The 24,815-nt window shown below is 45.7% G+C and overlaps 3 protein-coding genes across 37 annotated transcripts in view; 1 reads left to right on the top strand and 2 right to left on the bottom strand.

Moving 5' to 3' along the window:
* Positions 1 to 7,557, top strand: part of LOC108159416 (protein MTSS 2) — a 37,594-nt gene extending 30,037 nt beyond the window's left edge. For 8 of the 35 annotated variants that reach the window (XM_017292667.2, XM_033390435.1, XM_017292670.2 and 5 more), the window contains 9 exons: positions 70 to 2,025; positions 2,753 to 2,889; positions 3,080 to 3,352; positions 3,497 to 3,805; positions 4,152 to 4,503; positions 4,885 to 5,754; positions 6,390 to 6,541; positions 6,623 to 6,779; positions 6,948 to 7,004. In XM_017292667.2, the coding sequence (XP_017148156.1) occupies positions 70 to 2,025; positions 2,753 to 2,889; positions 3,080 to 3,352; positions 3,497 to 3,805; positions 4,152 to 4,503; positions 4,885 to 5,754; positions 6,390 to 6,541; positions 6,623 to 6,778 (4,205 nt within the window). In that variant the 3' untranslated portion in view covers position 6,779; positions 6,948 to 7,004. Of the gene's footprint in view, positions 1 to 69; positions 2,026 to 2,752; positions 2,890 to 3,079; positions 3,353 to 3,496; positions 3,806 to 4,151; positions 4,504 to 4,884; positions 5,755 to 6,389; positions 6,542 to 6,622; positions 6,780 to 6,947 lie in introns of those variants that run through there. The other 27 variants (XM_017292674.2, XM_033390448.1, XM_017292676.2 and 24 more) reach the window with 19 other exon arrangements.
* Positions 7,558 to 8,400: 843 nt separating this feature from the next.
* LOC108159418 (putative deoxyribonuclease TATDN1) lies at positions 8,401 to 9,891 on the bottom strand. The gene is made up of 4 exons (XM_017292685.2): positions 9,786 to 9,891; positions 9,544 to 9,723; positions 8,879 to 9,485; positions 8,401 to 8,821 (listed from the first exon to the last, which is right to left on the bottom strand). The coding sequence occupies exons 1-4, from the start codon at positions 9,811 to 9,813 to the stop codon at positions 8,701 to 8,703; spliced, it is 936 nt and encodes a 311-aa protein (XP_017148174.1). The 5' UTR covers positions 9,814 to 9,891; the 3' UTR covers positions 8,401 to 8,700.
* Positions 9,892 to 12,365: 2,474 nt separating this feature from the next.
* The window catches only part of LOC108160827 (GTP-binding protein Di-Ras2), a 29,760-nt gene continuing 17,310 nt past the window's right edge, over positions 12,366 to 24,815 (bottom strand). The window contains exons 3-7 of the mRNA XM_017295057.2: positions 22,343 to 22,510; positions 21,777 to 21,886; positions 18,862 to 19,055; positions 15,064 to 15,193; positions 12,366 to 14,986 (exon numbers count right to left, since the gene is read on the bottom strand). Coding sequence (XP_017150546.1) covers positions 14,911 to 14,986; positions 15,064 to 15,193; positions 18,862 to 19,055; positions 21,777 to 21,886; positions 22,343 to 22,510 — 678 coding nt within the window. The 3' untranslated portion in view covers positions 12,366 to 14,910. The remainder of the gene's footprint in view (positions 14,987 to 15,063; positions 15,194 to 18,861; positions 19,056 to 21,776; positions 21,887 to 22,342; positions 22,511 to 24,815) is intronic.

Below are 24,815 nucleotides of genomic sequence, written 5' to 3'. Positions count from 1 at the left end.
AACGAACACCACCACCAAAAACCAACAACAACCAACCAACAAATGAATACAAAATAATATAATATACAGACAAATCTTTCGAAGACTCAATCAAAGCATTAAATAATTTAATTGGCGAACTAGACTCGTTTCAACGTGAGATTGATGAGGGCAAGGGCAAGCAGAACAGCAACAGCAACAGCAGCAACAACAACCTGACAACGAGTAGCAGCAGCAGCGAGAACAACAACCTGCCCCCCGTCTGCATCGGCAGCACCGCCAGCACCACCAGCACCAGCACCACCAACATCGATTTGTGCGGCATCAGCAACCAGACCAACTCCAGCGGCTGCGGCACGGACATGTCGGACACCACCTCCGAGGAGCTGGCCGGTGAGGAGGGGGGCCACCTGATGGACCCCACGCTGGCGGAGGCCAGGCGGCGAGAACGAGAGCTTCTGGGCGCCAGCGATTCGGAGCTGAGTCGCTGCTATGTGAGCGAGACGAGTTCGCTGACCGGCGGCCTGACAGCGGGCGGCTACGAGAACCCCACGTTCGCCCACTTTGTGGCGAGTGCGAGCCGCGACGACCCCTACAACGGGGGGTCGGGCAGCGAGGGGCGCTCCCTATATGCGCCCGCCTCCGTGTCCGTGTCCGCGGACAGCATCTCGCTGGCCGCCTCCGACAGCATCTGCCTGTCGGGGCAGCCGCGGCACGCCTACGTGGACACCTGCAGCGACAGCGGCAGCGCCGTCGTAGTGATCTACGACCACCAGATCCCCAACACCCCGGACATTGAGTTCGTCAAGCAGAACTCGGAGATAGTCCTGCTGCGCACCAAGGACCCCCAGGTGCAGTCGCAGCTGCAGCTTTACGAGATGCGCGAGCTGCAGCAGCTGCCCTCGAATCTAGCCGGATCCCCGGACTCGCCGGACTCGGGCAGTGGCAAGGCGCTCCCGCCGGCAACAGCAACTGTGGCGCCCGCCAAGCAGCGACTCTCCTCGTTTCGCGCCTCCAGCGAGCAGCAGCTGCAGCTGCTCGGACGCGGCAGCCCGCAAAGAGGTAAAGCAAACCACGTCGATCAGCCGCCCCAGCAGCAGCAGCCGGCACAAGGGACAGTCAGTGATAACAGTAGCCTCCCAGTAGAGCCTCCTGTGATGCGGCGACAGCTGCCCCCAAAGCCCACCAGCCTCTGCCTGAGCCTTTTCAATGGTACAGGTACAGGTACGGGGTCGGGTTCGGGTTCGGGTACGGGTACGGGTTCGAATCAGCCTCCCAGTGTGGCCGACAAGCCATTGATACCCCGAAAGTCAGACTTTAAGGCCGACTTAGATGCCAAAATACGCAGGCAGAAGCAGAAGGTTCAACAGCAAATACAGCAGCAGCAACAGCAACAGCAGAAGCAGCAACAAACGCCACAGCAGCCACTGCAACAGCAGCAGCAGCAGCAGCAGCAACAACAACACTCACCACAGTCGCACCAAACCAGAAACTGTAATGTCACTAATGGCCCAGCAGCAGCCGTTGTTATTGCATCCGCATCAGATCCAATCTTGAGCCCGCATCCATACCAAAACCAAAACCAAAATCATAGAATGCCAAGCCAAAATCAGACAACAGCAACATCCAATCATAAGCAATACCAGACGCCCCAAGCAGCTGCGACAGCAACATCAAAAACATCAGCATCTCCTCCATCTGCAACAATAGCAAACCCAGCATTATCATCATTGTCACCTCGCGGCGGTCTGCCACAGCCATCATCATCATCGTCATCATTACCATCATCTGCATCTGCATCCACAAACTCCACATCGACAAACGCTCTTGCTCCGTTGCCCGTTGCCACTGCCACTGCCACTGCCACTGCCCCCTGCAGACCACCACCATCAGCGCCACCACCCGCCCATCCATATGTGTGCTCCTCGAATGCCGCCAACCCCCAAGCCAACCATCAAGCCAATACGAATACGAATTCCACTGCCAATGCCAATGCCAATGCCAGTCTCAAGCCAGGCATTACGCCCAGGCCGGCCTCGTTGTCGGGTTCGTTTCGATTTGATTTTTGATTTTTTATTTTGATTTTGATTTAATCTATTTGGTTATTGATTTTCTGCGTTTCTTCCAAGCAAAACTTGGTTCTTCAATTGCTTCTTACTCTGGCTTTGGGTTCTTATTGTTGTTTCTTGTGCTCTCTCTCTCTCTCCTAACTTTATTTGATTTGCTTCATTCATTTGGCCACGATTTTGTGTGCCCTAACCCTGTTCGTAAATGGAATTGGCTTACCATACACCGATCATATCATCACTCCACCTGCACACAGCTCAAATAACCTCCAAGTTAACTGCACGATACTCCGCCACTAGCTGCCAACTGCTTGAACATTAATCAGATAATCAGACATTGTCTCTGTCTGACAGATAGAACTAGCCTCAAACATGGAATGGCTCATGAATGGCTTCATGGTGCATCTTACCGCGGCTTTAAGCGCTTTGGGGATCATCAGATCAATCTCTTTCTCGCTCTCTCTCTCTCGTATTTGGGTCTCTTTCATCCTACACAGATGTGGATCGATCGATCGATCGATCGATCCGCAGCGCTTTCACTGGTGCTCTCTCGTATTAGATGGTGTCCTGTGTTGTGTGTGCCAAGTGTATAAATCGATTACTGTACATATAATAATACCTGTAACTGTAATTAACAGCAAGAAGCTAATGAATATTTCCGAGGTGATGCGATTCTATAGCTAATGGAACTCTTTAACCATCCACAGGAGGAGCAGGAGGAGGATTAGGAGGAGCAGGTGGCTCAACGCGGATCGCACGTCGTTCGTCCATCAATCAGGCCAAGCCACCGCCGCCAGTGCGACGCAGCTCCTCGGTGACACCCAGTCCCAATGCTTCGGTGGGGGTAAGTGTGCTTACCGACCGGGCTCCGACCGGCGCTTAGATTAATGGCTCTCAAATTAATTAAGTTAGACTAAGTTCGGGCCAAGTTAGCCGTTTAAGCCTATAAACTTTCTGGACACTCTACACACGAGAGTTGTTTCTTGTTCTTTTGCTTTTATTATTTTATTTATGATTTAATTATGCAACAACAGCACGCGACGCATCTGCAGCTGCAACATAACACACCGCTAAGCAGCTCCAGCGAGCATCTACCACCGCCGCCAGCCTTTATGCTGGAGTCCATGTCCAGCGCTCCTCCAGTGGCCATGCCGAGCTCCGCTCTTAAGGTGTCGGAGACGGTGCGAGCCCTGGCAGCCATGCGGCATCAGCCGGCATCGCCTGGTACGCTAAGACGTATACAGCAGCAGCAGCAGCAACACCAGCAACAACAACAACAGCAACAACAATATCAACCCCCACTGCAGGTGTGTGCACGAGTCTTCCGAGCCTGGAACCGACGCTCTTAGAGATCGACTTGCTTAACTTATAATTTCTTTTCATTTCAATTTGCATTTGCCCTGCCCTGTCGAACCACACAACCCCGCACACCTCTCGTACTCGTACAAAAGTCAGTGCACAACTCCCCCATGAACGACGACCCGAGCTATGAGGCCTACTATGACTCCTATATGGATCTGCAGGCCTATGCTCATGCCTTGGCCAATGGCCAACAGCAGCAGCCGGGCCAGCAGATGCCACCACCCCTGCCACCGCCCAACCAGCAACGCTTTAATCATCAACAGCAACAGCAACAGCAGCAATATCATCCACAGCAATGCTATCCACAGCAGCAACAGCAGCAGCAACATGTGGCACAAAAGCCGCCAACGCCACCTGTCTACCACGCCCCACCAGCACCACCGCCTACAGCGGATGCCGTAAGTGACCCAAAGAGTCGGAGGCGAGTCGATGGGCGTGTCGATGTCTACTAACCAACGACTAACCAACAAAGGCCGCAGCGACACATCCTGGAGAATGCTTGACTAATCTAACATTCATACTTGCATATCTAGAGCTAGTGCTAGAGCTAGTGCTAGTCCCTCTGCCCCATCCAGCTTAGTTGTAATGCGATATAGATTAGCGTACTCATCTATCACTTAGCTTTCGCTGTGCTTTTGGCTAACTTTTAATTTTTGCCTTTTGTTTTACTCTTTTTTCTTCTCATGCCACACACGAACACCGACACCGAACACCGAACACCGAACATATAACGCATATGCACAGACGTTCCGCACCTCGTCACCGGCCGCAGGCGGAGGAGGCGGTGGGGGCATCTATGCCCAACCCAAGCTGGTCAACAGCATGTCCAGCTTCCGCACCAGCAGCCCAAGTCCCAATGGGCATGGGCATGGGCATGCGCACCCACTGCCACCGACACAGCCCAAGGCGAACCCGAATCTAATTGCACAGCTGAATGCACGACTCAACAGCAAGCAGCAGCAGCAGCAGCAGCACCATCAACAGCAGCATGCTTCCGAGGGCATCTACGGCAACCAGCAGCAACCTGGAGGCGAGTCGATCTACACGCGGAGCGGCCTGTCCATGTCCCAGCCGCAACAGCAGCAACACTATGACGGTAAATCTGAGCACCAACAGCCACTGCAACAACAGCAGCAGCATAGAATTTACGCTAGTTTCGGCACCTCGTCATCAACTCCATCAACAGCGGCCGCATTGGCCAGCAGCATTCAGGCAGCATCCATTCTAACACCGGCCACCTCATTCAATGCACTGCCACACTTTCCTCTGTCTTCATCCACATCATCGTTGCTCTCCAAAGTCAGTTCATTCTCAAACTCCTCATCCGCCTCCCCATCAGCATCAGCATCAGCGGCGGCAGTGGCGTCGGCCAACTCCGCCAACAGTTCGCACTATCAGCCGCCTCAAGCGCCGATGGCAGCCGCAGCTAGCAGTAAAGATTTTGGCAACTATTCAAGTTCGTTTAACAAAAATTCAGCAGCTGCCCCAATCCTGAGCATGCGACAGGCTCAGCAGCAGCAGCAGCAGTACCAACATCTGCAGCAGCAGCATTACACGTGCCCGCCTCCACTGGAGGATCCGCCACCGCCACCCATTTACAGTGCCGGAGCATCGGCCACGATGCCCAAAAAGATGGCACGCCCCCATGCTGGCCAGAGTGCGGCCTCTCAGTTGAGTGCCTATGCAGCAGGTTCGGCCACGGCTACGCTCCCAAAAAACATGATGCAGCAGCAGCAACGTTTACAGCAGCAGCTACAACAGCAGCAGCAGCAGCATCAGCAATACCAACAGCCGGCAGGCATGGGCAATGGCAATGGCCATGTAAATCAGCGTCCACAGTTGCCTCTTCCCCAGCAGCAGATGCAGCAACAGCAGCAGCAGAAACTGAGAGCAGCTCAACAGCAACATTTGGCGGAACAGCAACAGCAGCAGCAGCAACAGCAGCGCCAGCCACCCATACCGTCGCGGCACTCGAGTGTACAGCAAAAGATATTCGTGTCAACGAATCCATTCATACAAACTACGGCCGTCAAGTTCCATTCGCCCTCAGCCTCGCCCACTTGCGGCTCGCCCGTAACTGGATCTGGGTCTGTATCCTCGGCTAGTATTTATGCCACAACGGCGCGTGGCAATCACCACCAGCAGCAAATACATCATCCACAACAGCAGCAGCATCAACAGCAACAGCAACAGCATTATTATCGCGAGGTTGCTGGGGGCAACAGCAATGGCGGCGCTGCTTACTACAACCACAATAATGCCCATGGCCATGGCCACGCGAATGCGAACGCCCATGCCAATGTCCATGCCCACGCCCACATGTCCCATGCCCAGGCACATCATCCAAGTAAGAACGCGAGCCGGAGTTCCATTGATTTGATTTGATTTGATTTGACTTGATTTCAATGAATGAGCGCTGCTCTATATATTTGTGTTATGTTTGCTGATTTCGCTCCTCTCCTACTTGGCATTGGAAAAATTATATTTTGTTTGCGAAAATGTTTTTTATTTCTAAGTTACTCGTACTTTTAGCGCATGCTGCCTCTGTTTTGCATTATTTTGGTTTCTTTGCGTTTGAGTTTGAGTTTGAGTTTGGGTTTTGGGAAAGTGTTGCCCATTAACCTGATTGCGTTTGTGTCAAGTGCGCCTCGGAAAATGTTGGACAAACAGTAGATTGCAGGGAGATGGGGAGATTCCCTCAGTCTCTCGCTCAGAAAGCAACTTTCATATCAACTTTCCTAATCATCAATCATCACTTTGTCAACCAGCACTTTCAGGCAGAATGTTGAACAGCAATTTTTGAGTTTTATTTTGCATTTTGGATTCACCATTTTAAATTTAAATCTTAAATCTTAAATCCTAACCACTTTTTCCACACTCCTCGAACCCATCCGGCCCACTCACTGATCGATCATCTTTGCTTACGATTTTCTTTTTTTTTTTTGCCACAACAACTACAACAACCGCAACGCATATTCATAGACTTCGTCACAAGCACAAATATCGAAAAGACTGGCAGCATTCGGGCCAAGACCAAGGCCGAGTTCCTCGAGAATCTCAACGCGAAACTGGCCAAGCAGGGCATGTCCGGCCGCGCATTTGCCGTGCGAAATCTCATCAATAGCAAGGCCCTGGTAAGTAGTTCACAACCAAAGCATATCCACTCCAACATATAGCCAACATTCACTATGCTTTATGCCGGTGCCAAATGTTAGATGTATCAGAATCCACAAAATCTATCGCGCCCCAGTGCTCAATATCGTAGACCTCCCACCTATCCCAACACCACTACCACGACCAGCACAACCGCAACCACAACCACAGCCACTGGCACTGGCACTGGCACTGGCCACTGTGATGAGCAGTGCTAAGGTATTTAGTTCGATCCTCGTTTTTCTTCTCGTTCGCTCGTTTATTGAAGTCTACTAAGCCAGCTGGCAGCTAATCCACTCAGTGCCTAGTTCTACCAATTAACCCTGCTATTTAATCTAAGCTTTGAGGTCAATAGCATTCTAATCCTATCTTTGATGGATCTTTCAGCCGGACCCTCGCATCTGTCACGAGTCGCTGATGGATCAGATAAAACGCGGAGCCCCCTTGAAACGTAACCAGAAGATCAACGATCGAAGCGCTCCTAAAATACACTAAATTAACGCATAGACCTAAGCAAAAGAATATTATTTATTACTATTATTAACATATGAAATAATCAAGAGGCCCCGAGGCCTGCTCGATTGCAGGCTATTGCAGAGTTTGGTTTGAAACTGAAAACTCGTACATACAACATGCAACCTAAACAAACACATATGATTATGGTACACTATATACAATATATAATGATATTTAGCGAGCGTGTTAGGCCACACTTGCACTAATCAACAACTCTCCCGATTTCCCGTCTCCCAAAAAGCATCCAAAAAGGATTTATTCTTTCGTTAAGTGAATACGACAAAGAACATGGAAAACAGTTGGTTAGCCCATTCGTGTTTATTTATAATTCAATCTCGAATTTACCTTTAAATATTATATTATGTTTATGTATTTATCATAATTTCCTTTCTTTATGTACATACATATATCCGAATATGATTTGAAAAACCAATTGAAACTAATCTGACGCCTAATAAATGGAATATATCTTATATACATATGTTTATAGTGTTTGTTTGAGTTATCCCTTAACCTTAATTGTTTCCAACTGCAATGGCTTGTCGAACTGCTTGTCAATTGGGATAGGTCTGAGCATATTTAACAAAAGTTTATACAAACATATATACAATACCGAATTGTCCTAGATGTTAAACACAATGCAATATTGATATGTACTTGAAATCCCACTGCAACTTTACTGCGATTCCTCAAGGAATGCATACTCGGAAGAAATTGGATACACTTCTCACATAAAAGCCAATTACTGCCAAGCGGAGAGGGGAATTTCAGAGACGAGACTAATCGTACCCCGTCTTTCGCACTAGCGTAGCGCTACACATATGAACGTGTTCATATCAAAGATAGCAATACGCTACATAATATTTCCATTGGACTGAATCTTGTACTGTCATTTTAAATGCATAGCCGCGTAGACTAGAGGCCAGATTCTTACTGTAATATACATACATATAATATCATTTCCGTTCATATCAGTTCACAAAACATAGAACAAAATCGGCAGTTTTAAACCCAACTTATATATATTTCGGTTTTAATGAACATGTACTGCTTAACCCAAGATATACTCGTAACTAAATACATTTCATACCCTTGACTACGAAACTTTTTTAAACCCAAAAGCGTTCTACATACATATGCTAGCTAGTAGACTTTTTAAATATTTACAAAATATTTTGTATATACGCTTTTTAAGGCTTCACCAATGATCTGTGGACTATTGGCAAACTCGTAACCAAAAATGTGGCAATAACTAAGCTATAAAACTCCATTAGTCTAGACTCTAGAGAGCATATACAAATTTGAGGCAACCATGAGGAATCCATACGAGTACGTGCATATATATTTTTTGGCGATCGATTCTACATACATATACATATACACCACATATAAATGCATAATCACCACAGTTAATTAACATAGCAATGAGCAACAATTATTTACAATTCTAAATGTGAATCTTACAAGTAACGTGTTTTCCCTGTATCAACTGAAAATTAACAAAAGCATTAAGAGTAAAACCCAAATCCAAGTTGTAAAGCGTATTTTTCAATTCATTTGCATCTAGACATGACAAACAATAATAAAATATATGTAAACGCATTGAATGTAACGGCAATTGGTTTTATTCGGTTCTGGTTTTCCCTGTTCTGCTGAAGAACACATCCAAAGTGTTTTGATAGTAGATCTCGGCCAGCTTCTCCTTGGGCTCCTGCTTAATGCCCGCAATGGCCTCGAGAACTTGGCTGAAATGAAAAATAGTTGTAGATTGGGGCTTGCACTATGACGTATTCGTGACTCACCTGATCTGGCAGGGCTCACAGCGTCCGTCTATCAGAGATTCGGCTGTCCATTTCTCCTTCTTCTTGACGGTGGGAAACTTTGTGCTCACGTGCTTATGGCCCGCATGCGATGACCGTATTCCACACCAGGGACAGTCTGTTTCCAGCATTATGCGATCATTTGGCAGCTGCCGAACCACTTCGGCGTTTTCCTCAGTCTTCAGGGAGCAGCCATTGACCCCAATGTAGAGGCCACCGAATGCCAGAATGCTTTGTGCCTCCTCCAGAGTGCCTGTAAAGCTATGAACGACTCCGCCTCCACACTCCTTGAGTTTGTCTCGATTCCGTCCCAAGATTGCCATGAAGTCCGAGTGAGCATTTCGCATGTGCAGGAAGAGCGGCAGCCTGAACTCGGCCGCCAAGCTCAGCTGTTTCTCAAAGTACAACCGCTGCGTCTCCTGGCCACAGAATTTCAGGCGATCGTAGTCCAGGCCGCATTCCCCAATGGCAAGCACCTTACTCGGATTTGACTCAATCTTTGAGCGGAGCTGGTCGTAGTAGCCCTCCGGGTCCGGCAGGAATTCATCACAGCGCGTCGGATGCGTACCAACTGTGGTGTAGAGGCGCTCTAAATGGTTAAAATCTCGATCAGAAGGTTTTTAGAAGGTTAATCATTGGCTTTCTACCATCTTTTGCGGTCAGTTCCAGAGCCTCGTCCACATCTTTCAGGCAGCCGGCAGTAATGATGATCTTTTGCAGACCCTGCTGCCACGCACGTTTCAAAACAATGTCCAAGTCGGCCACATGCTTTTGGGAGCCACCGTAGCAGCCCTGAAACATGGGATCCGTTAGATTTGCCCCAATATCTGTGGAGGTTATGCCATTAATGTTTATATTTCTCTCAGCTTTTTCGTTTTTATATACAAACCAATAAATTTCAAAGTCATTCGAAGCATTCGTCCGACCCGTATGATAAAAACCGAACTTAGCCCACTTAAGACCCCTCTATTTAAGTTGTTCAACTACTTGAGGTAAATGGCGGAAAATATTACTGATTGTAAATTCTTCTTAAGGATTCATGCCATCTCTCCTCTGAACTTAAAAAAAAACCACGATATTTTTCAGCTGAACTGCGCTAAAATGATTCCATTTTTATTATTTTCGGTGGAAAATTGAAATACCCCCTTGGCTTATAATAGGTTAATCGTTCTCCGTCATGGATTGGAAACCATATTCCTCGATTTCGATATTCCGCTGAATATTACTGGCTAGATAGAACACTTAGCCATGCCCACATAATTATATTCAATTAATTAACCTATTCTCAACTTGACTGGCTTATTTTAAACACTTGCTTTTATTGCATTTTGCGTAAAAAGGGGTTTTAGCGAGATAAGTCAAACAAAAAACAAGTAGCGAAATAGTTCAATCAAAACAAACGAAAAAGGAAATGGCTCAATTTTGATATTCCATTGAATAATGCTGACTAACTAAATTTCTCAGCAATACCCACATAGTTTAATCCCATTAATGAATACATTTTCTACAAGATTGGATAGTTTTTAATCCTTGCTTCTATTGTATTTATTGTAAAAAAAGGTTTAAACGAAAAAGTTCAACAAAAAAACAGTCGCTATGTTGCGTGTAAGCCTTAGTATATGTCTTTATATACCCTATTTTGTTAATTTTATATGAAAGTATAAATGTTGATATGAAGATAAAACGTAACTAATAAAGACGTTTTCTCAAATTGACATTTTTTAGACATATTCATGTATATGATGAGTGTTTTGTATATATATCTCGATCCTGAAACCTATTCTTGGTCCCTACAAGAAGACAATGAGCTTTAAAATATCGTTGAAATATTGAAAATAATATTAAATAATATTGAATAATATTAAAATATATTGAAAATAAATTGTTTTTGCCTGGGATGAAAACATTTTCTCAATTCTATAACATCCTTTTCCCTAGGGTATGAGAATTAGTGTTGCCGGTAATCATTGTTGTCAACCGGTTATGACGACTAATTCCTGGTTATTCTTTCTTCCGTCGATTATTCCCAGCTATAAAGATCTCTCAGTCTTGCCCAGATAATTTTATATGATTGATAAATCAATTCTAATCAGGATTAACTACTTTTAAGTACTTGCATGTTTTTTGTTTTGACAAAAACACTGTTTCAACAAAAATGTTCAATAGTCGGAGTTTGTGACATCAATGTTGCTGGTTTTTGCGGACTCATTTGTTGTCAACCAGGGTATGGACTTTTGTATACCCTATTTCGTTAATATTATATTGAGATACTGTTTTTCGTTTAAAAATTCGTTTAAAACAAAGACTGACTAGTTTCTGCATTAATTAGAGCCTAGGATGACACACATATCCGCAATTCTATATCATCCATTTCCCCCAGGGTATGTGATCATGGAATTAGCAACCGGTTATTACCGATTCATACCCGATTCAAATAAATACCAAAATATACGGTCTCATCTTCAAAATATACCGACGAATTATTCATATTCCGCGTTTTTGATCTTCCGTGGAGTATTACTAGATATATAATAAATTTAGCCAAGCCCACATAACTTTATACGATTCATGAATAATTTTTCTACTTAACTGGTTTATTCTAATTACTTGCTTTTATTGTATTTTGACTAAAACTAGCTATAAAAAAATAGCTAATTCGGCAACAGTGACGCACATCTGGAAATTCACTAAAAAAGCATTGACGCGTAAGCAAGAGCTTTACAGCTGTGACTATAGTACGAGTATTTTTCGCCAGACGTCGTCTTAAATGTGCTAGCAGTGACCTCACGTCACCACCGTCAGAAGGCGCCACGGTAATGCGGATTTCGTTGAAATTTCAAATTCAAAGAGAAATTAATGCTAATTAAGCTACTTTAAGTCTCCTAGCAACGGGCCACGCAACTAGGATTGGCCTGAGCATTTCTCATTCGCAAAATAAGCCTACACGCACGCTGCAGTGCATGGAATTGAGCCAGTTTAATGCAAAATCAATGCCACTGTAAATTGCATTCGAAATTTTGCATAATGTGAACCAATTAAGCAGCGCGCTAGAAAAGCTGTTTATTGTTCGGAGTGGTAATAGGCTACCTTCCTGGGGGCGGTCCCCTGTTCCCCATATGGGTATATGCAATATGCAAATTTCAAATCATCACCAAACACGTCTGCTTTAAGCTGGCAAATGGCGGATTTATAGGCCAATGCAATTTATAATTTGAATAAAATTCCATTAGTTACTTTTAATGGACACTGCGGCTGGCTGGCTTACTGTAAAGGGAGAGCGGATACGGGGTCACGGCACTACTTTTAATTGATTTAGTGGAAATTGCTTACTGTTCCATTTCCATGGCTGGCGAGCCGCCTGCTGCCTGCTGGTGCTGCTACTGTTGCTTTTAGTCCACCGGACACAGAATGCGGAATGAAATTTATTATGCAATGAAATCAAACACTACAGACCGGGGCGCATTGGGACGTATTGTGGTTTATTTTAACGGGCTAATACAATTGTCAATAATTCAATTTGAATTGAAATTCAATTAGTCTACAAGTACATGACAGTGATACACATATGTACGCACACCTAGAAAGTTACTTTGGTTTTTTGTTTTATGCTTTTAACTATTTTTAGGTTACAGTATTTTTGGATTTAGTGGTGGTAAGTAGAGCGACTCCCATTTGGGCTTAACTTTAATTGGTAGAACAATCGAATTACGTAGACAAAAATACATATGTATGTGTGTGTGTATTTCAAAATTGGATAAGTGGTTTAGCCAGCTGATATACTGATATACGGTGTACGGTGAAATCTTAAAAAAATTACGGCTCCCCCATGTGTTCCCACTAGTCGCTGATATATATTTGTATATATATGTATACGTATTGTATGTATGTTTGTATCTAGGTTACAGTTGGTTGATAAGAGATCGAGCGCCAGTGAGGGCTCTTAAGATTTGTTTCATTTAACTACACGCAGTAACAATGTATAAACCGTATTACATATAAAACAAACTCCGCTGCACATTGTATTCTTATACATATTATATATAACTAAATAACTCGTGGCTTGGCCATAGCCTGGACCGAAATCAACAAAGAAATTAAAATAAATCTCTATTTAAACTACTGAACAAATCAACCTTTCTGCACAGTTATATTATACTCTGTACATACATACATATGTATCTACTGGTATGTATGTATGTTATGTATTCTACAATATACCATCACAATTCACTTTGCATCTGCTTTTATTCTTTTCATTTACAAATCCATTAGTTATCTCCTGCCATGCTCTGTACTATCTAACAGTTTATTCCGTAGTCTTTCAAATAAATCTTATTGAATAAGTAATTCAGAGAGAAAGAGTGAGAGAGTGAGAGAGTGAGAGAGAGACAACACAAAGAGTTTCTTATCACATGCACCCACAGCACACATGCATACACACCACTGCAACTGTAACTGTAACTGTAACTGTAACTTGTGTGAAAATGGATAATAATTTGCATGCAACAGATTTGTCGAGTATTCTTTATCGTAAATCTCCCACAAAGCACCGAAAAATTTAACCAAAGTGTGCTTTGTGGGAACTTTGATTTTTTGGCCATTTAGCATAAGTAGTACACCCTGTATAATCCTTGATAAACATTCCTCAAAAACGCATCAAATTTATTTTACAATTACGTTTTTTGCATAGTAAATTTATGTATGTTGTACTTTCCGTAAAAGATTTTCCTACTTTTTCAGTGGTTCTTGAAAGCCAAAAGAAAATGCCACTAAATTGCTTTATGGTATTCCTTTCCCCACACTCTTTCTCGTTGTGATTTCCTTTTGGCCTTCATGTCTGATTCAAGTGGAGAGGAGCTGCTCAAATCCAAACCTCTTTACCCATCCACCACCATTGGAACATTTTTGGAGATTTTTTGAAACGCTTCAATATTGACTACAGTGTCAGCTAGATGTGCAATTAAGTATGTGTACACTTGTAAATATGTATATTCCATTTAGAAGTAACCTTAGAGCTATGTTTAAGTTATTATACCTGCAGGTAGTATGATAGCCAGCCAATGGAAAACGCATTAAACTTAGTCTTCTCCCAGAATAACAACGACTGAGCCATTAATTTCTCCACAAAAGGAACTCTATGAACTGTATTACGATTCTTCGATGCCCCGCCAGACCTCCCCCTCTCCCGTCACTGATTAAATTCAAATTCCGCGCACAAATTTCCACCTCAGGCAAGAGTGAAATTCTCAAAATTCTCTGTGGAAAATCTATATTCTTTAGTCGTATAAAAGTAATTTCAAATATAAATAAACTGGTCCCCCCAAGCAGTAGTAACCAATAAATCGAAATGGTGGCACTCAATTCAGTTCAAGGGATAAATAGCCCATCCTAATGCAGACCCTAAACCGATTTCCCCTGAATATTTGCAATTAACTCTGCTTAAGAGTTATTTTTCCATAGAACCATAGATGCAAAGTCCCTGACTGACAGTCTCTCTCTCTAAGTAAAACTGAGAGACATTTTGGCATAGATATCTGACAAATGGACAGCGACCATCGGACTCGACTGCTGGATGCGGTCTGGTAAATGCTACAAATGGGAATATAATCTGCACTCTTTAAATAATATTTTTCCTGAACGCATTCAGACATGGAGTTTCATTTTGGAGTATGCCATTGTGGCACAAAATAATGCATTAGATAGCCAATATGCAAATACGTATTGCTTGCATACACTAATTATCGAGTTGTACATTTATTATCAACACATACGGGTTACAGGGATACTGGGTGACTGGGTGACTGGGTTACTGGGTTCCTGGTTTGTTTGCCTTTGAGCAAGTTTGGGTTTCACGAATTTAATGCCGTAAACACGTTATCAACTCATTACATCGAAAAAAAAAATATTCGCGCCCTTTGTTTATGCACACTAATTAACTGCAATCCACTATTAATAATACATATTGTGTGGCCACATAATCCATAATTTAATTATGCCCCCGACGCCTTGAATATTTACTGCAAATTGCAGTCATCGGATGCGTTGTTGATTTGCTGTTTGGTCTTGCGGGAGGCGCGGCGGATGAGGGATCTGAAATGGTAATGAATATGGATATTGGGCGATTAGAGATACGGGGCACTCAGAATGCAGGCTCCTGGGGCACTCACCTGGAACGCGGCTTCAGCTTCGCCTCGGCACTGGTGCTGGCCACATCTACCGCATCGACGAGGCTGGAGGGCTTCTTGTCGCCGCTGCCCCCAGCCGCGCCCAAAGCCGGACTGTTCATGCGGTTTTTGTCTGTAACGGAATTTAATATTTGCTAATTAGAAAATTTCCTGTTCGTTTCGCCACAAAGGGAATGCTGCAGTTTGTAATCCAATTTCCCGAATGCGGTAACGCGTGGCCCTTGTCCCGTGGCGCGTGTGGCGGTTGCTGGAGCAACTGCAGCTGCCACATGGCTGAGGAACCCATTCAAGTATGCACTGCTGCCACCGAAGACTGGCACAATTAACTTGAGTAGGAAACAGGGGCACCACACTCGAGAAACTTCCACGCAATTCATGTGCTTCTCGAAATGAGTTTTTCGCAGTCGGTTGCACAGATGGAACGAGTATGGAGATAAGACCGATGCAAGACCCTTTTGGCATTTCCTCTTATCACAACTCAGCTCCGGAAAGGTGCTCGAACTGGCTGCAGCAACCATTTACCCATTCGAGTCGACTAAGCCACGCCAATGAAGTGATTAACTTCCGACTAATCCCCAATCAACCTGCCATTACCAAGCCAGAAGGTATTCAATTTAAGCAAAAGGTGTTTGCTTGTTTGCTGAGCTGCTGCCCTTTGTGAGCCAGTCAAGCGTCCAATACAGCCCAAGACAAACAAAGAACTTACAACGGACTGCGATGAACCGAGGTGTGAATCATGGAAACCATAAAGAAGGCACACACAAAACTGGACTGGAGTCGACTCAAATTAGTTATAGCAGTTTAAAGCCTATTAAGCCGTCTGAGTCTATCTCTGGCTAAATGATCCGTGCAAATGGAATTATTGAACTCGTCAGCAGTTGATTGTCTGTGTGCCAGAATGTTGCACGACCAGAGTACTTCTCTGTGGCGGCTGTCACCAGCAACCCATTGTTGTCAGAAAAAAAGCGCGAAAATAAGAAAAAAATAAAATAAAAAGGACAATAGATGCCGCTGAAGCGCAGAGCGCGAGAGAAGAGCGGCCCCCACTGCTGCCAAAGGGATAGTAAATACCGACTAAGCGATGCTCTTTAACCCTGCGCAACCCCCAGCAGACTTTCAGTCAGGCAGAGCTCGCTGCAAAGCCTAGGTTTTGATGCCGGAGCGGCATCATAAAAATACTGCCATCCCAGCACGAAAGCAAACACATACGCGTATGTGTATCGAATGTGCTGGGGTGGAATCGGATGGATGTGGGTCTGGGCTTGGGGCTCGTTTTTGTAGATATGAATTGTGCATATGCGGCGGGAATTGATGCGTATGCCGTGTAACAGAAATTTAAATTAAATTTGTTTTATTTTCCCCTGTTTCGTGTGGGTTTTCATCAGACGGCTACAAGCCTCGGAGCTGCGTGGCTACAAATGAAAGAAAACACAAAACATTTGTGTGCTCCACTGCTCCACTGCTCCACTGCTCCAATACTCCAATTTTCCCCTTGCTCTTGTGCGACTAAATGGATTTGGCCATATAAAATGGGTTTATACGAGTGAGATTGCGGGCCTAGCTGCTCGATGGGCAGGGTATCGGGAAGTTTGAGCCTTAACTGGCAACAAATTCAACGCATAAACGTGGCGCAGAACGTATTTCGCATTTGAAGTATATTAAGAAACTCTCACAATTGAGTTTAGCCCGGGGCTGGCAGGCAGGCTGCTTGCGGTGCCACCCGAAACCTCCTCAACGACCCAGCGTAATGGATGGGCCGGGGGAGCCGCTTTCTAGCCGCAGCATGTGTATATGTATGTGGCCTGCAGCCTTGGCTTTGTCTCATGGTTTCAGCTTACGCGCGAGGCCATTTTGATGTCCTCACTCAAGCACACATACACCGACACTTCTGAGCTGTAAGCACGTGTCCTGGCACACTGAAACACTCACAGAGACATGCACAATGCCAGCCGCAAAATGGCAGCGCCGCAAATGAAATTTCTCTGATTTGTTTTTGCATATGCCGCGTTGTACTTTTTTAGGCAATTACTCGACTGTGGCAAGACCCACTCCTAGCGACAGTCTCGGCGCCTTGACTCCTCAAGTGATTAAGTGCTTAGACCCATTTTTGGTGGTACACACAGGTCCGCTCTGAGGGCTGGGCTGTCCGTTGAACTGCCAGAGGAGTACGACGGCCCCTGCCACTCGACCTTTGCCATTCCGACCACAATTGTCGCCGTGTCTTGACTGCCTGTCATCGACAGTTGTGGCTCTTTTCACCAAATATTTGACAACATTTTTGGCCAGCATTTAATGTTTTGTGGACACACGCAGAGAGAGAGAGAGAGAGGGGCGATAGAGAGTGAGTGAGCACATGAACATGGCTGCTTTTTGTTTCGCATTTAAATTTAAATTTGCTGGAATGTATGGGCTAGAATACAATCTTCACTCCGAGGCGTCTGCCAGCGGCCAACTTTGCACTTAATTTGAATGACTTGAACTGAATTGAATGGAATGGTAAGGAACAAGCAAGAATATGTTTAAAGGGAGAAACATGGTTTTGGGGCAACTAAAAATGTTATCAAAAGTCCTCCAGGCAAACAGTTCAATTATTGGCAGCAATGTGGAGAGCCGGAAGTGGGGGGGCTTTGAGCGGCAGCTCGTAATGATTCAACAACTTTTTTCTTGAGCGGAAATTAAATTAATTATTTGGCTGGGCTCTAATGTGGTGAGGGGGAAGGAAGGGGTCAGCGGCAACATTTTGGGGAAACATTAATTAACTAGATATTTATACTTTGCGGATCCAAAATTGAAAACTTCTTGAGGCGCGTCCCCGTCCCCGTCCCCCATCGGCCGACGTCTGCTGTTCTTTCTGTTTTCTGTTTCACATGCCGCGCGCCAAGTTTGTAATGAGATAATAAAGCATTCCATAATGGGGTAATTAGAAGGTCAAGCTCTTTAATTAATACACGTGCTTGGCCCTCGAACATTTTGATCTAATTCGGGACTGGGCCGTCAAGAAAGTGTTTCCCTTCCACAAACAGAATGATGTCTTCCCCTGTCTCTGGCTTGTGTTTCGTTGCTTCTGTTTTCTGATTGGACCTCCTTTATGTCGCCCGATGAATAATGAAAAAGAGTTTGTCTTTGTCAATTGTATGGTATGGGGGTGGGATGGGAGCTGGATGGCGATGGCGATGGCGATAGCCTGATCCATTTTGGCTGCCGAATCTCCACATTTAATTAGGGTCCTGCAATTGTGCGAGTAGCAGCCCTGCTAATTGCGTTCAATTAGCCAAATTGGCACAAATGTAGCAATGTTTAAAGAGAGCCCATTAATTGGCACCCGATTTTGGTTCGGCCTGTACCGTACTGTGTGATTTAAAATGAATAAATTAATAAATGTCCTTCAATAATTGATTAAGCCGGACGGCTACTGGGTCCTAGTCATGGCCATAAGCCCCAGATTAATTACACCGTTGACCTGCCAGAGACGTGGGCTAATTATTGCATTTATGGGGAGGCGCGTAAAGCTCGGAATAATGTTGTAATTGGACTTGGAAGTGGCACGCTCCGCTCAAAGCTCGACTGAAGGACCCATGGAAGGCCGGAATTGGCAGCCGTCTGCAAAACCGTGAATAGTGTGACACAGCAAACTTTCAATCATAGCCGGCGAATATGAATGTTTAATTGATATTTGAAACTGCCAAAGCCAAAGCAGCGGGAATGCTGGCCATGACCATAGCCATGGCAACCGTTGGCCAGCCATTCTATAAGGTCCCGCTCCGATCGCCCCATACTTACTGCGACTGGACGAGGCACTGACGTAGGCGGAGGAGCGGCGCTTGAATCCGCTGGGCGCCGCCTCGCCGGCCGCCCCGCCGCCGGACCCGCTGCTGCCGCTGCTGGTGGGCAGGAAGCGGGACAGGGAAAGCAAGGACTTGAACAGCTCGGTCACGTTGCTGTCCTCTTTCGCTGAGCACTCGAGGACCTTGGCCCTGCAATGGAAAAAAAATCCAAAAAGTGTTTGTTAGTGGATACTTTTGGGAGCTCCGTAAACGTATACGGATACGGATACGTAAACGTAGACGTAATGAATACATCCGAAACTTCGGACAAGCAAAAATAAAGCGGGCAATATGTAAATTCCGAAAAAACAAACAGCAAGCAACAGCAACAATATTGTATGTTCGATGCATAGCATTCAGTGTTTTTGTGCGCCGCAACAATGTGGAACATGGGGCAAGTGGCATGTGACAGGGGCCTCAACGCGAACGACCCGAGGGCAGGAACAGTAACAGTGGCAGGGGCAGTGGCAATAGTGGCTAATGGCTGAATTGAGCATGTCATGGTTTCGCTGCAACTTGCGGCCACCAAACCGATTCGCTGTGCCGACAAGCTGCGGCAAGGCCGGAGACGAGGAAGAGGCACGGTTGCCATACCCGCACATACATATTGATATATGTATCTATCAATATGGCCAAGTAAACAGGTAACATTTGCACTGAAAACTTTTGAAATATGCGACAAATTTCGATGCTTCAAAAATACTTTTCTGAGAATTGAATTTCGTTAAATCTTAATGCATATGCTGCACTACCTGTGGAAAGTGGCTTTGGGACACAATTTAAAACCTTTATGGCTCACTCAACAGCAAAAAAGAATTAATATTTATGTATTTAATCCACAGATTTTCATTTAATTGCCATGGTCGAGTGGGCAACACAAGCATATAGATGCCTGAATTGTTAATGCCATAAACTGCCACGGCAGTAAATCAAAGTAAAAGTGTTGGCCACATAGCCGCAGTAATGTTTTTTCATATTACTAGAATAAACATGGCCAGAGAAATGCGCATGACTTTGCAATTAAATGCTGTATAAACACAATGCTCCACCTTTGACAAAGCAAACCAATTACCCGTGAGTATGCATGTACACAGTTTCTATAGTTGCATACCTATGTGTATTTATCTATATTCAGTCAGGCTGATAAATGCACTTGGAGTGGCGTACTCTCGTAGCGCTTAACCGCAGACAGAGCCGACAGACAGACAGACAGACAGACAGACAGACAGACAGCCAGATGGTCAGGAAGCATCAGCAGAGCAACAAATTGCATTGCCGCTTGCTGCTGGAGAATGCTTCACAGAACATGCCACGTCAAGTCTGTGGGGCTGTGGCAGCGCAGTGGGAGTGGATGTGGGGATGGGGATGGGGTCTGCGGTTGAGCTGTGTTGAGGTGCGAGATTGTGGCCGAGGGGTTAAGGCGCGTCCCAACCCGTCCCAGCCCGACATACCCAAAACCGCACCATCAATCTACGTAAATGTTTAATCCAGCAGGGATTTTGTATGTAATGCTAACGCGAATAGTCTGCTGGCGTGAGTACTGTGTTCTGCCGCCCGTGTCCCGTGTCCTGTGTGCTGTGTCCTGCGTCCTGTGTCTCGTGTCCTGCTTCATCGTCTGCCATCTCCATTCTTCGGTTGAGTGCGCCTTCTGTGTGGTGTCTGGTGCTTTTAAATAAGTTTACGCACGCATGTTTTACCCGCAACACGAGCCGGCCTCGACACGCCTCCTCCATCCGCTGCCCTGGGACTTGGTTCAGCTTCGCTCCTCCTCCTCCTCCTCACCTTAAATGGAATTATGCCAAGCCCCTCCAGGGCGGCTGGCACGTATGTGATTGTAAGTGATTTTTACGAGTCCTGGTTTGCGGTTTATTAAGGTCGCAATTACAACATGAAAACTGCCTTCGGTGGAGGCAAGTGCGAGGCTCTTTCATGGGAGAGGACATGAATACCCCTTTCAGGGCCAGTTGTCACGCGAGAAATGCATTAAAAGTGTTGATGGTGAAAACACAAAAGTTAATCAGGTCAGTTCCAGTAGATCGCATAGTGCCTTAAAGAGATATTCCGGCAGTATGCTGCCAATATCCCACTCCTGTTCCCTCTCTCGCAGTCGGAAAAACTATCATTGAATGCAGTTGGAAGTAAATGGAAGTAAAACTTATGCATATGCATGCCATACTTGTAGGTATCAATGGGACCAGGCAATTAATGTTCTATGCGACAGCGACACCAATTGCCACCGGGCATGGCCAATTAGGAGCTATTGGGTGGGAATATTTCCTGGGAAATGTTGCACGGCGAATTGCTATTTTCGATCAGGATCTTAATCAGGTGCTGTTACTCTCACTGTTACTGCTGGCCATGGAATGGCCAATTTTTTTTGCCAACAAATGCACCGCAAATGCATGAGCACCGCAACCCCATCCTCGGACAATGCAACTGATTTCGGTGGCAAAAGGCTCCGGGAAGTGCCCGCCGACACTCCCTTTCACTGCTCTGCCTGCTGTCACGCTCGCCGTCGCTTAATTTCATTTGTAGCAATTTAATTGCGCCGCTTGCCGTTTGCCTTCTGCAGTTTGCAGTTTGCAGTTTCAGTTTTCCATTTGGCATTTCCCTTGCTATTTGAATGGTTTGGTTGGACGGGCGTTGGGGGTTGAAAGGGGATGTTTCGTACAATTTATGGAGCTTTTTTAATTCCACTTTGTTGCGTTACTTATGAAAATTGCAGCTGTTTTGGTGGTTGTGCGGTTTTGGGGGTTGCCCCGGCCCTGGCTCTTTTGGTCCCTAATTGCTGTCGCCTGCAGCAGCTGTTGTACAATTTTATTTGGGGGGTTACGTATACTCGTATTTTGTTGAATTAATGGCTGGACTTACCTTAAGCGCGGCAGCTCGCAGAAAACCCAATCTGTCACCTCCTCCTGTTTGACCTCCCTGTGGGTGGGGGCCAGGTCGGCTTTGTTCCCGGCAATAACAATAGGAATGTCCTGCAAGGCGACAAAAAGGGAATTAGCAGAGAGAGTCGAGTACGCGTATTAGGAGCAGCTCCAATTGTACTCCAAAGTCTGGAAGCTGAAAGGCCCGGCACAAACAAAGAACCGCTCCCGCGGCTCCCGCAGGACGGGAAGAGTGCGCGATAATTGACACTCGGGAACAATGGCAGCGCGAAGCGGAAAACGGAAAGCGAATAGGAAAACAATAACAGCAACCAACTGCAGAGTTGGAGAACAAGAGCTCAGTGCGGGCGGGCCTAATCTCTCATCTGCTGGCGCTCCGCCTCAAATGAGAGCATTTTAATTGCTTTGCGGGCTGGGGCCATCACACTGCGTATGAGAGATTTCTCTCGTACTACAGCTCTTCAGCCCGCACCGCTGATTGCATCCAAAATGCAGGAGTCCATCTACACCTCCACGTCCACCTGCCACTTTGGATGCAACACTCACCTGGAAGTCACCGCGCTGCTCTCGGATCTCCTCGAAGCACTGTTTCACACACTGGAAGCTGGGCGCTGATGTGGCGGCATAGACGAGCATGAACGCGTGCGCCGTGGCAATGGAGAGGCGTCGCATGGCAGGGAATTGCATGTCACCGGACGTGTCCAAAATGTCCACCTGCAACGGAGGCGGAGCATGCAACATTGATGAGCAAAAATTACGTGTAATGAAATATTCCATGACTCAAATTTGATTGCAGACCGCACCCGTACCCGCACCCGCACTCACACCCCGTTCGGTTTAATATTTGATGAGCAAATTTTAATTGGGTTTCCCGCAATTTTATTAAAGAAAAAACTGCCATTTCACTCAACCTTGAAATTCTGTGTGGACTCTCCATTTTAAATGTAAAGAGAAGAGCGAAGGCTCGCTTCCATGCCTAGGACAAGGACGAGTACGCCGTGGTGGTGTCGGTGTCTGGGTGATGATTCGTGGCTCGTGCCTCGTGCCTCGTTCAATGCTCACTTGATGCCACCTAATCCCGAGTGTCGGCATCCGTTATTTTGTATAGCGTGCTGCGTGGCGTATACGCGATATGCATTGTTCCCAGCCGCAGTGTCAACAGCGTGCAAAGGCCAACGCCAAAGCCAAAGCCAAACGTTTAGCAGTGTCAGTGTCTGCTCTCCGCGGCAGCCCTCCAGCGTCCCCTGCCCTGCTGCTGCTCCCCATTCAGCCTTGGCTATTGTGACGCAAATTTGTAACGCATTGTTTGGCCGGAATGAGTAAACTTTATTAAAAACACTTTACGAAATGACACAATTTGGATTTTCGGCACCGATTCTCTTCGTGTCCATGTGGCAGGCATTGTTCATTGTTCGGTTCGGTTTGGTTTGGTTCGGTTCGGTTCGGTTCGGTTCGGAGGCATCGAGTTCATAGCTGGATAGCTGCGTCATACACACTCGCTCGTACGACACAAAATTGCTTTTTAGGAGCAGAAAATCGTTTAGTGCAATGTAATGTTCCCGTTGATGGCCACACGCAGCTCCGACAATCAGTCACAGCGGGTTGCAGTTGCTTCTTGTTTCCCAACTCGAGTAGAGGCCATTAAGGAGAGCCTCGACAGCAGAAACATTAGTAGAAGCAGGAGCCAAGCAGGAGGCAAAATGTTCTAGGTAAAATTGATTTGGATGCGTTTTGCCGTTGGAGATTGCATAAATCACTTTAAGCCTTACTGACAGCCCTCGAGTGGAATTCAATCTAGACACAAAGATTCAGCCCACGCCTTACCTGGCGTCCTTAAGATGGCCATTGGGCGTCAAAATGAAATTAATTAAAACGACTTTTTTCTGGAAAGAGAGCCCCAGAACGAGACTTGGCGACGACGGCAACGACGACGCCACCACCAACAGTGTCGATGTCGCCTTTCAACATCAATTCTGCCAGCATCCACATCCACATCCACGCCGATTATGATGATCATAATGATGATGGTGATGACGGTGATGATGGCAACGTCACCTCCATCTTCCACCCAGCGCAGCGCCCTATCCTGTACACCTATTAATCAACTTTCTGCCCCAACTTTTCCCGGATATACCCGTACTACTCGTACTAACGCAGAGTGCTTGCGGTGTAAGACAAGTTTGAACAGCAAATAATCAGCTTAAACACTAACAAGGGAGGAGGATGAAGGAGATGTGCCATCGGAGCAGGAAGTTCCCGGCCATGACAAGGCCCCTAGAATGTGGCAGATGCCAGTGCTGTCTATTCGCACGGAAATCTCTCGATTCCCGCCATATATGGCTATTTTTGGTTCTGTTTGGAGGGAAAGATGACTAAAGTGTCTCAAATTACACAATTCACAAGGCATATAGTGTACATACATATACGAGTATTCGACATCAAAGATGTATCCAGCCATACCCCAATGCTATCGATTGTTGTAGAGTCCTGATTCCAGATCTGAACTTGAAGCAACGTTATCTACGTGTTGCAAAATTATATAATATATCCGCTATAAGTCGAGCTTCTCTACTATTACGAACTTCCGTACAACGAAGTTTTCTATATTATATTTCTTATTATACCCTAGCTCTGCAAAAGTTCTTGATCAGAATTTGAGGAGTGTAAACCACGAGCAAGAAGAATTTTTGTGTTTTAGTGTTATTTGTACAACATGGATTTCCCGATGGATATAATACCCGAAACTTGAAGAGTGTAGAGGTATATTAGATTTGTGGTGGAAGTAGATGTGTGTATCATCCAGAAGGAAGCGGCTCCGACCCTATTATATATTTTTGTACCCGATACTCAAAATGAGTATTGCGGTATATTAGATTTGTGGTAAAAGTGGATGTGTGTAACGTCCAGAAGGAATCGTTTTCGACCCCATAAAGTATATATATTCTTGATCAGCATCAATAGCCGAGTCGATTGAGCCATGTCTGTCTGTCCGTCTGTCCGTCCGTCCGTCTGTCCGTCT

This window comes from Drosophila miranda, chromosome 3 (genome assembly GCF_003369915.1).
Source record: "Drosophila miranda strain MSH22 chromosome 3, D.miranda_PacBio2.1, whole genome shotgun sequence".
In the NCBI taxonomy this organism is placed as follows: Eukaryota; Metazoa; Arthropoda; class Insecta; order Diptera; family Drosophilidae; genus Drosophila; species Drosophila miranda.
Note: the sequence above shows the minus strand (reverse complement) of the source record. Positions and strands in the feature narration are given on the sequence as shown.